General features: G+C 41.7%; 1 protein-coding gene across 2 annotated transcripts in view; it reads right to left on the bottom strand.

The window, feature by feature from the left end:
- Positions 1–15: 15 nt before the first annotated feature.
- The window catches only part of sesn1 (sestrin 1), a 54,007-nt gene continuing 41,816 nt past the window's right edge, over positions 16–12,206 (bottom strand). Inside the window, exons 1-9 of one of the 2 annotated variants that reach the window (XM_077510102.1) lie at positions 6,690–6,980; positions 5,539–5,604; positions 5,251–5,451; positions 4,985–5,167; positions 4,690–4,917; positions 3,569–3,826; positions 3,287–3,477; positions 2,196–2,340; positions 16–2,104 (exon numbers count right to left, since the gene is read on the bottom strand). In XM_077510102.1, coding sequence (XP_077366228.1) covers positions 2,018–2,104; positions 2,196–2,340; positions 3,287–3,477; positions 3,569–3,826; positions 4,690–4,917; positions 4,985–5,167; positions 5,251–5,451; positions 5,539–5,604; positions 6,690–6,791 — 1,461 coding nt within the window. In that variant the 5' untranslated portion in view covers positions 6,792–6,980 and the 3' untranslated portion in view covers positions 16–2,017. Of the gene's footprint in view, positions 2,105–2,195; positions 2,341–3,286; positions 3,478–3,568; positions 3,827–4,689; positions 4,918–4,984; positions 5,168–5,250; positions 5,452–5,538; positions 5,605–6,689; positions 6,981–12,206 lie in introns of those variants that run through there. The other variant, XM_077510101.1, reaches the window with a different exon arrangement.

The following is a 12,206-nucleotide window of genomic DNA, read 5'->3' as shown; positions in this document are numbered from 1 at the left end:
AAAGCACACAAGGAATGTTGTCGCCTCTCAAAGCCTTTATTATTATTATCAGTATTCATGTTACACAGACACGGGGGGCCAGGCAGTGCTTACAAGTCGCCAAAAAGTACAGCATTTTCAAAGTCACATGGTTGTTACATCGACACAAATCAAGAACAGCACTTCATGTATCAAGATTAAAGAAGAAAAACACCTTTACATCTCCTTAAAACATTACTCGTGATATAAAGTATTAGCCGGTTGATATATATATATTTTTTTAATCCTAAATGAGATGTGAAGGCATTTTGGGGTTGGTGATTGTGCTGGTGATGATGTCATGACACAATGGGAAAGGCCCTCAAAAAGAATTGAGAAATTAGAAAATGTTTGTGTAACAGAGGCAAGCAAGACGAGTCCCGAGTTCAAAAGATGACTCGGGAAACGTTTGACTCAATGTAACCAAATAAGTTTAGAATAAGAGAACGCTACAAATGATACACAAGTCATCAGTTTATTTTTTGTCCATCATTTTTCATTGATTTTGTGATTTTTTTAATTGTATTTTTTTTAAGTGTCAGTAACTGACGTCAGTCAGACGTTTTGAAAAACAAAAATTCTCTTTCATTTTCTTCGACTCACTTCCAATGGTACCATTCTTTTTGTCGAAACCTCGGCCATCACTTGTCTTAATACGCCCTCACGGAAACAAAACAAAAAAAAACACGCTACTTAACAAAACTGCTTCATTAAAACAAAAAGCTGCATTTTTTCTTTCTTTGCACTAGATAGGCTTGAATAAGCACAGCTACAACTGTTTGCCATCCGATTGAGCGCAAATCAGCCTGATGGCGGGCCGGCGGCATCCCCTTAGCAAACGGGAACGTGGCCGCCCAAGGAGGAGAGAAAAAAAAAAAAAAAAAAAAAACGGATCACCAAAGAGCACTTTTTATACAGTCACTCGCTGACAAAAAGTACGCATGTCCACAAAAATGATTTGGAGATACAGTGGCACCTTAGCTTTAATAAATTCAACTCGAAAGTCAGGGTACCACCGTACATGCTTTTATTTTATTTTTTTGCACAGCGAGAAAATGTTTGATGGAGATAAGAGGTATTTATTTCACTGGTAAAATTCACAGCCTTCCAAATGGGGGCAGCCGGGATAATGCGGAAGACAGCTTAGCAGTGTGTGTGTGTGTCTGTGTGTGAGTATTTGTGTGAGTCACCAGAGCTTTTCCTCCCGGACTAACCCCATACCGGAGCCCCTCATTCTTTCAGTCTTTCTTAATAAACCCATATAACAACCAAGAATGATGATGTCATCACTGACACATGCTAAACAAGTTACATCAAAATAACAGCTACAGCAGAAGCAAGAAGTCTCCTTCAAATTGCCTCGCCTTTTTTTTTTTGACACGTGAAATTTAAAAAAACTACTTTTTTTTTTTTTAACACGCACAAACATACATGCAACTCAGATAGGGCTCAGTGTTCTATGAGTTTACACACACACCTTGAATTAGCTTACACGGACATATGGGAATAATGCAGTTGGATGGGGTTCAATATGACCCCCCGTCCGTCCCTGCTGAATACAACACTGGGAGCAGCAGCAGCATCACCATGAACATCGTTATGTATACACTGCGCTGGGGAGTTCAGGCACACACGTACGGGCCCCAACGGGGTGATGATTGAAATCAAAAATGATATGGAAAAAAAAACAAAAAAAACAGTGATGACAAAAATATGAAAAATGAATGAAAGGGGCTGTTTGCTGGAATACTGAATGAAATCAAGAACACACGGTCAGTGCTTTATAAGCCCAATGCTGCCTACTTCTGGTCACTTTTGGCACTGCAGGCTTAAAAAAAAAAAAAAAAAAAAAAAAAAAACAGACTCCTTGCTTCTTTGTTCTGATCTTCCATCCAGCTTCTCGTCCCCCCAAAAATGTTCTCTTGAAATGTCCCAACAATGACATGTGATAAAAACTAGAATATAACAAAAAAAACAAAAAACAAAAAGAAGAAGCACTTCATGTCATGTAGCGAGTGATGGCTCTCAGAGCGTATAAAAGTTCAGCTTGCATTCGCGCTTCCATAAGAAGCAGATTAACATGGACCTGCAGGAGAGAAAAGAGAAAGAGAACCTTTACTGACAACGTCGTAAAAATCAATCCATTTTTTTTTCGACATGGGGAAAAGGGATCCGACCTTCTCAGAGTGCTGGAACTGCCTCCAGAAGCTCTCGTACATTCGCTTGGTGGTCTTCTCGGGGCTGCACACCATAGTTTTGATATAGATCTTGAAGCTACGGTCCAGCAGTTGGTTGATCTCGCCGTAGTCGTAGTCGTCATACCTGAAAATCAGGGGGGGGGAAAAAACACAGTGAAAATACACCCAACATCCAATGATTAATGGCCTGATTAACGATGTTGCTAAATGTTCATTCTGAGCGATTATCCTGTGGTGTGGTGGGTGTTAAATGTGAGGTTTAACATATAGGGCTGATGATCTTAAATGTTAAACCCCTTCAACAATTACAATAAATTCTTAAGTGTGGCCAACTTTGGTTGGGCCCAACACTTCATGATTGTGATATAGCGAACCGATAATCGGGACGAATTTTAGCATTCAATCCCCTCCCATTAAAGGCCGATTGTCAGAAATCTTCAAACGATTATCTTGTGGTGTGGTGTATTGAGTGTTAAGGGTGATTTTTTTCCCCCTTCCTTTTTCTTACTTTTTTTTCCCTCCCCTCACCTGCTGGGATAACAGTCAGGGCTGATGATCGTAAATGTTAAACCACTTCAACATTTCCGATAAGTCCTTGTGTGGGGTCAGCACCAGGTTGGGTCATGCCGATACTTAGGATAAATTTTAGCACGTGCGTTCAAAGGACCGATTATGGGAAGTCTACAAAAGATTATCCAGGTGATTACCCTGTGATGTGGGGTATTTTTTAAGAATTAATTTGTTGCCTCCGTGATCTGCCCTGAAAACACTCGAGGACGACGATCGTAAATGTTAAGCCTGTTCAATAGGTACGATAGAAAAAAAAATCCTCCACTACAAACAACTGTTTCTTCTTCTTTGTATTTTTCTGCCGTCTGTGGCACCACACTGCCTCACAGGTCAGTCTCGGTACTGCAACAGAAATCTCTCAACTGTCGGTGGAAACATGTTGACATCCAGTGTGCCGTTTTGGTAATCGATTATATCGAATACTTTGTGTTTTGTTTTTTGTTTTTTTTTCTTGCCCTTGTCAAATGTATTCCATCAAGACGTTGGCTGCTCTTGCCTACCTGATGCCGAACATGCAGTGTATGTAGTTCCAGATGGCCCTGCGCAGCATGCTGGTGTCCACGTCCTTGTGCGTGGCCATGGTGTTGTACGTCAGGTTGTACGCCATCTGGAACTTCTCGTCCAGCATCTGACCCACATCCGGATAGAGACGGTTCACCAGGGAGTAGCCGTGATCCTCCCAACTGTAGTCCTGCAAAAAATACAAGAATAAAAAAAAAGTTCTTATCATTCATTGGGACTCAATCACAATTTCAATTGAAGGAAATGTGTGGCGAGTCTACCTGCACTCTGAAAGTGGGCACGTGCTCGCCCCTCCTGGAGAAGTCCTTGTAGCCGTAGCTGGGGTCCTCAAAGTGCCGCGAGATGTCGCGGGAGGGCACCCACTCCTCGTCCTCGGCCGTCACCACCAGCATGCTCTCCGTCTTCTCCCTCTCGAAACGCGTGGCCATCTCCTCCTGGCTGGCCTCTTCGTCATCGCGGCACTCTTGCAGCTGCTTCATGCGCTCCATCAGAACCTCCACCTCGCCGCCGCACACATCCTGGACAACATGGGGCAGAGTTTTTACTTCTGGATATGTGACGTCACAGGCTGCAAAGTGCACAGGCGAGCAACAGGTGGCGCTAGCACCTGACTGTCAGGCAAACTCAACCAATCAGTGGCCTGGGAAAAAATCATTTGGGGAAAAAAAGAGTGCAACTTAAAACATTAGCAAACCGTGGAATTTGCATCTACGAGTAAAATTGAATTCAAACTCTTGTTGATATTATTTCATTGATTTATTATATTTTTTTTAATGTTCAAATGCTTCTAAATTACTAAATACTACACTTGAATATAGTTAAAATATAAATCCCCATTCAAAGGTAAAAATAAAAGTAAAATAAATACATGAATAAATACATAAATAAATAAAATAAAAGTTTGAATTAAAAAAAAAAAAAGTAAAAATTTAACATACAAAATTCACTTTTGGAAATTGCAATATTACATAATAAATAAATTTTTAAAAATGTTATGATTTTTCACCATTCCAGGTTTAAAAAAAAACAAAAAACAAATGAGGCCACTGTCAAGCAGGTGGCACTATGGTTAAACTACTGGAAGGCCAATTCAGCCAATCAGAAGCCAGAAGAAAGACATTCTCGAAAAAGACACAAAAATGTGAACTGAGGAAACTTGAATGTAGTAATTAAAAAAGTATGACTGTAATCCAAAACCACATTGTAATGGTACATATACAGTATGCTACACTCTCATTTGAATAGCACTATATTTTTGTCATTCTTCTGCTGCCAGGGACAAAACATATGATGTGGTACCCATTTTGAATCAAGTTAAAGTAACCAAATACGGCTTGTGCCACATAAAGGGGCAACAAAATAGCCATGGCGTTCCTCTCACCTGGCTGCCAAAGGGACTGTCATGGTGGTTGTTGCCGTTGGCGATGTCGCACACGCAGTAGTGTCCGAGCGAGGGCGGCCTGAAGGTGTGCCCGCCGTCGCAGTGGATCTCGGGCATGATGCCACAACCGAAGGTGAAGGAGGCCAGCGAGTGGTAATGCGTGAGCAGCACCACGGCGTGGATGAGCTCAGCCAGCGACCAGCTGTGCTCCTCGGCCTTTAGCAGTCCCTTGAAAGAGACCGAGTGGTTTCTGTCAGCTCGCTCGTCTCCGCAACGCTTTTAACACTTTTCTCACCTCGATGTGCGCCTTGGTGAGCAGCCACGGCCGGTGGGCCAGGATTTTGTTGAGCTCGCCCAGCTGCTGCAGCTTTCGCGGGGCTCCGTCAAGCCCGTTGAGCCACTTGGGGTCGCCGCCCACCTGGAGGAAGTCGTTGACGTGCAGGTTGACCAGATAGGAGCACTGGTGGCGAGCCGCCGCCTAGACACAACAACCGTGAGACATTTGAAAAGGTGACAGAGTCCAGCAGCAAGCGCAAAAAAAACACGTGTATTTTTTTGTACCATGATGCCGATGTAGTGGCGGTAGTGCAGCGACAGCGGCCCGTCCATCTGCAGCAGGTAGTGCTGCGTGCGCAGGAAGCTCTCCAGGTACTGCGGGTGGAAGCCCATGACCAGCGAGATGTTGTCCAGGCGACCGAGGGCGGCGAACGCATCCTCAAATATCGACTGTGTCCTGGTGTCCACTTTACTGACTTGAAGAATCTACGACGGGAATACATGATATAATAAACAGGCCCAAGACGGTTGTTTTTCGGGACATTACTGGCAGGATTGTAGGTATTTCCTTACCTCTTTTTCAGGGATAAATCTGCTTGGCCCGTTCCCCAGGGGTCTTGGGATTCGTACTCCCAGATCCTGCAAGACAAACGAGAGGGAAATGGCAGTTTAAACATTTTGTCGCGTTATTACAGAACTGAAATCATCTTTTGGTGGCACTTTGAGCAAAAGCAGTTTGTGAGCATGTTTTACGTTCCATAATACGTATGAAACATTGACCAGTGATAATAGCTGATTTTTAAGAACATAGAAATAGGGATCAAGTGTTTTGTTTTTGAAGCATAATTAAGGCCTTCATGATGAAAAATCAGTTTTGAGAACAGAATCAGTAACCGTGACACAGCAGTGCAAGAGTAGTACTGTAATTATGGCTCAAGTGATGAAATATCAGTTTTTGAGGACAGCGTCGGTAAACAGGCTGCATTTTATGGCAATATAATGAACATAGCAGGCACAGTAGTTGTTAAGTGACATTTTTTCAGGGTAATTTAAGCGGTGATGCAATGTCATTTCTTAAGAACTGCATCAGTAAACATGACGGTTTGGTGATCTTACAGTATTATAATGCAGGTAGATGTTAAATGTGAGAGCTTTTTTAAGAGCTTTTATTAAGGATGAAGTGTGTGTGGGTTTTTTTTAAGGACAATTAAGGCAGTGGCGATTAAACAATCAGTATTTGAAGAGAACATCCGTCAATAGCACACATTTAATGGTAACAACGCACACTGCAACACAGAAGCTGTTAAAAAGGATGTAAATGAACCTAAAAAGAAAATATACGAGTTTTTCTTCATGTCTGGACATGTCCACTCAACAGGCTGAGATGAATGACTTGACCAACAAATGATTTAATTGTTCGCGGACAAGGTTGTAAAACTAAATTACTCGAGATAACAATTCATAAAAGTGGCAATAAAAAAAGTGTGTTGGGGGTGGGGGTCTTTAAAACATTCGAGCCCCCCCACCACCCTCCTCCCCTCACAAACTTGACAGACAAACAAGTCCGGACAAAAGACTGCACTGCAGCTCATTCAGTCGAAGGAAAAACAGTCGCAAGAGAGCATAAATTGACTGACATCATTTCAAAACACCAACAAACACTCGAATGTGTCATTTTTTCCCGAGGCTGCACTGATGCAGAAAATGAAAATGATTTTTGTTACCTTTTTTGCGAGCCGCTCACAATGGGCACATATCTTAAACAAGTGTGTCACGGCGAACGAACAATTCTCCACGTTTTCCGATGATGACACCGCGTGCCTCATGTCTCGTCCTCCCCGCACTTCGCTGCTTTTGGACCGGCGTACGAAAGCTCCGCAAAAAACACGTCCCCGCTGTTCTTTGTTCGCAGGGAGGCTGCTGCGTCCAAGCGCTCCGCTCTCGTCAGCTGTTGCGGGCCCGACAAGCAGCCAAGTCACTCGAGCTGCTCCATTTGGTCACCCCCTCCTAGCTCATACATTCGGTAAATAAGTCCAGGCGCGTTTGAGCGACGTAGGAGTCGGCCAATCGCGAGGCGAAAACACGCTGCCGCCGGCCAATGGCGACGAGGGAGAGGCGGAGGGGGGCGGAGCTTAGCGTGAGGAAAGAGGAAGGAGGGGGGCAAAACGTGAGCGGAAAAGACAATCCCCCTTTGCTTTAAGAAAACATCACCGCGTCTTTCTCTGCTTCTTTTGTTCGCTCGTGATTGAATTGTCAGTCCTTTCTGTATGCTAAATAACTGGCTATTCATTAAATGTGATACCATACACACTAATCAATAAAGGTAAATAAATCAGTTTATCATGTTCTTCTCATTCACAAAGGCAATCCAATGGTGATTATTATTATTTTTTTAATCTAAAACAATAAAACAAAGATGTATGATTTTTCATACAGTGGAACGGGAACCAGAAAATTCTTCCATCTGCATGCACCCCACCATTTTAGCGAGATCTATGCCATCCATCCGTCCATTTGCTATACCATTTATATCATAAGGTGGATTTCCATTAAAACTATTTTGATTATAATTTTCTACAATTGCAAAAATAAACCCGAATGGAATCGCTAGAAATTTGAATAAAGGCCTACAATTCGAGGTGGAATTTTCAGCATTTTGAAAAAAGGAAAATGCAAACGCAAACACATGATGACATGACCGGAAACCGCTTAGCATGTTTTGACTAGATATTAGCTACGTTACACATACATATTCTGGTACAAAAAAAAAAATAGCCGTCAGCGGAGAGTTGCTCTCATATGATGGTCATCCCATGTCACAGTCTCCTCAACTCAACTCAACTCAAGTTTATTTATATAGCGCTTTCAAACAGTCTGAACTGTCACAAAGCGCTTTACAGAACACAAAAAAACAAAACACACACACACAAAAAACACATAACATAAAACATTAACATAAATACAATCCATACGCTTTGATGATTGAAGCAGTTTTTAGATGAAAGAGGACAGAATCAGTCTCCTTTCAGCAGGTGATCAGAGACGTGATCTCAGTATGATAACAAATGTTAATGGGCACAAGTTCCATGTTCATTTGCACTCATTTTGCTAGTTAAAATATTGAAACATTTGGCCATTATTGTGGCAGCTAACAAGCGAAAGTATCTTTACCAAACCGAACAAACTTTTATTTGTATATTTTTGATCTGAACCTAAAAACATTCTTCAGTTTTCTGTGTTACACTAAAAAAAACATACATTTGCTGATGTCACGCGCCTTCGTCAGTAGGTAACCCACTGCATGCATGCGCTCGCGATGAATTACTGTGAGCTCATAATCTCATCTGAAAGGGCGACGAGGTCTGCAGGCCCTTGAACAGGGGCTCTCATAGGTGCAGCCTCTCAGACCGCAGATAATAATGTCATCCCTCCACTAATCAAGCCGGCTGAAGGACTCCCGTCAGAGCTACAGGACAGGAGAGGAGAGGGGAGGGGAGTAAAGATAAGGAGGACAGCTCTTATGGCCTTGTTTATCCCAGCTTGACAATAACACGTTCACTTGCACGCCACAACCGTTTTATCGCACCGTCAGTAGGTCAGTTATTACTCCCGATACATTAAGCGGTGGCGGGCCGACCTTCAGTGGCGACATACCCACCTCTTAATATCACGTCACAATTATAGATAACATCACTACTAATCTTTTTGTGCTCTTCTTTGCAACAAAAAGCTAGCTAAATTTGGGCTAACAAGCAGAGCCAAAAAGTCCCCCCCTTCCAAACGTGGACTTTGATCAAGAGCCTGTCCAGCCAGTTTGTCAGCCAACTGCACGGTTAGCTCCATCGCACAGTATTCAGCAGGTTCATTGTTTTTGGTCCAGCCAGCCTCCCTCGCCCACCCTTCTCCCACCTCGGGACCCCTCCTGTTGCCGCGGGCAGGGTGGGGTGCGGCGCAGAGAGGTAAACATGTTCCCAGGGGCTGGAGTCAGCACTCGCGCGGCTCAGCAAAAGCTGCACAAGAGAGGCCGGTCAGCGTTACAACACGTCGGACCCCCCCCTTCGCATAAAAGCGCTTATAGGCTGGGGCTGGGGGGTCCGGCGCTATTGTCGCTGTGCACGCACTGATGATTCCGCGGGGTGAGACTGTTGTTTCAGTGCTTTTGCGCTCGTACACTTCTTCCCACCAAGGGCGAGGCGACACCTCCAGCTCGTCGCTGGCTCGCTCGCCACATGCAAAGCAGATGTTGTAAACAAGTCACACACAAATACGCTTGCATTTTGGACGCATATGTCTATTTAACTAGACTTAAGTGCAATTTCTGCAAAAATTGCGTGGGAATGCTGGAAGCTGAATCCTAATAGCTGAATGCTTACAAAGTAAATTGAAAGGTAAATTATTTGAACATTACAAAGTCTTAACTCTTTGACTGCCAAACGTTATCCAAAAAACCCCAACGGTGCCAGCCGATTTGGAGCATTTTCACTCATCTTTCAAAGCAAACAGAATATTGTGCGGTATGATGACATAAATATGGTGGATACCATATGAAAGATTGCATTCCATTCTTTCATGAGAAAAAAAAAAGTATGTTTCTACCTGATTCCGTTCTTTAGTAATCACCATTTGAAATTAGGTCATTGGAGTGACATAAGTGAAAATACAAAATTAAGAGAAAAACAAGCTTTTTGTGAAAAGATAAATTTTTTTGCACAACAGTGACTTTGACACTAATATTTTTTGTTTAGTGATAAGGCAGTGCAGCACAAGACATTGCGCTGCCCATTAAGAGAAAGAAAAACGTAATAAACGTAAATTAACGTTTTTGGCAGCATTCATTAGGATTTTAGAATACATCATTAAAAGGTTTTTGGCGGTCAGTATTCATTGTAGTTGAAAGATAAATGTATAAAAAGAACACTTGAACCCGGGAGGCGGGAATGCTTCCAGCATTCCCACAATTAGACATATTTTTAGCTATATTTTCACTATTCACAGCTCATTTTATCAGTTATATCGTAGATGGGTATGCAATGTAACTCGTGGAGCACTGCAGACGTATTATATTCAACAGTCAACAACCAGAGGTCATACGCCGCACACGGCTTGTAAACTAAAAGAGGCTATTGTCCGTTTGTCGAGGTGAAAGAAGAAAAGTTTTACGGTACTTACGGTCTTGAATGGTACTGTTCAAACAAGACAATCCAAAGTTCAAACACTAAACCTGTTCAGACCCATGATGTTGTTTGACATTAAAATCTGCCAGCTTACAGATGTGATGGATGGTCATCATAAAGGGGTCATGACAGGGATACAATTAGAAAAATGGAAAATATTTTAAAGTTAATATTTTAATGTAAAGTTACTTCATACTGTTTAGCACGGGAGGCGTGTCCTAGCTGGTCACCAATCAATATTAAAGACTACAAAAGTAGGTGCTCACAGAAGTACAATTCTCCTTATAATAAGACATTTTACAATCAAAATTATTTTAACTGCAATTTAGGTAAAATTACAAAAACATTAAAGACCGCTAAAGTAGGCAGGTCGCCATGGCGATGGCAGACCTACTATTTTTCATAATCCAAGTCAGTTTGCAGAAATGTCTAAGCTTCTACTTACCTTATTAAAATTGCTATCGGCTAATTTAAGGTATCGTTTATACATACTGTTTTTATATGTTAAAAAAACAAAACTAGTTGTGTCCTGGCAGGTCCAGTAAAATTACAGAAAAATAATTAAAAATAAAATATTTAAAATATAAATAAATAAATAAATAAATATAAGTAGATAAATAAATAAATAAATAAATACATACATAATAATAATAATAATTTATTTTATTGCATATTTTATTACTACTATTTTCGGTTTAAATATGTATTTTAATGTGACTCGCTGCTGCTATTGAGAGATGAGACCAAATGAAATGTTGTTGTATTTTACAATGACAATAAAGCTTCTTATCTCTTATCTTAAATCAAATAGGTAATCTGGGGTCAATGTGGCAATGGACAATATATCATTCACCTTATTGTTGTTGCTTTTGAAGCCGTTCTTGTAACGTAATTGTTACATACTGTAGCTTTAACTTGTCATATGGCTTTACAGCATCATATATATGCAAGTGGCATTTTAAGGCCGTCATCGTCAGGCCTTTGTCAACAATGCAAAATGAAATAGCTAAGTAGCCAATAAAAATGATGTACTAGGCAGCGCACGAGGAACAGCACAAACACACACACAACAGGATGCAGCTTGTTGTTACTGAGGATGAACTCTAAAATGTCATTTGTCACAAGCTACGTCGTTCCACAATTAAAATATAGCACAGAGAGAGTAATGTGTTCCTGTTGATGTGTTTTTATGATCTTCATGCCAAAAGAACAAGGCACTAGCACTGTGTTCGATAAAGTTATGAGTATCAAACTGCATTTAGTAGCAGTAGTGATGTAAAGTTTTACTCGCACATTTTTGTTGCATAGCCTCACTGTCTAACAAGGTGTGAAAAGCTTTTTTTTTTTTTTTTGCCGACAGATGTATTTTGAGTTGAGGCAAGTGTAACACGACGATTAACAACAGTCTTGAACCAACGGGGAGGATGAATTGAGTAATAATGAGAAAAACAAAAGATGACACAGTGCCAAACCGTAAAACTCTGCATGTGTCTCGCCTTTTGTTTTCTCCAGCAGTAAGAATCATGCTGCATGTTTTGTTTTTTTTTTCTTTTGCTGGGATGTTCAACAAGTGGCAGAAGTCCACCGCAACAGTTCAAACCTGACCTATGGGCGCACAGAGTGAGGAGCAAGCAGAAAAACTCTCGAAACCCGACACAAGCCTAGCAACAGGCGTCTACCAATCGCAGGACAGGACAACAGCGAGCGGAGCCAATCTTCTCCTCGCTCTCACTCTCTTTAACTCTGTTGTTTCTCTAAAAGAAAAAAAAAAAGTTCAGCGGAGGTATGAAGTTCACTGCGCAGCCTAATCGGGTTTGTGTTTCATAGAAAGTCATACAGTTTAGCGGCGGATTTGTCTAACAGCTACAAAAATGTTCACACGGCCAACTGCATGCCGCAGTCTCGTCATTCTTTTTTGGGGTGGGCAGGAGACTTGTTTTTCCTGTGTTAAACACATGGACAATTGGCACAAACACGTTTTTATGACCTCCGCATGTGACAAAGAGAAAAGTGCACAATCAGAGTTATCTCCTTGCAACACTCAAGTTACCTCATCAACCCGCATGA

This window comes from Festucalex cinctus, chromosome 21 (genome assembly GCF_051991245.1).
Source record: "Festucalex cinctus isolate MCC-2025b chromosome 21, RoL_Fcin_1.0, whole genome shotgun sequence".
NCBI classification, from domain to species: domain Eukaryota; kingdom Metazoa; phylum Chordata; class Actinopteri; order Syngnathiformes; family Syngnathidae; genus Festucalex; species Festucalex cinctus.
The sequence above is the reverse complement of the archived record's forward strand: the minus strand, read 5'-3'. Positions and strand labels throughout refer to the sequence as shown.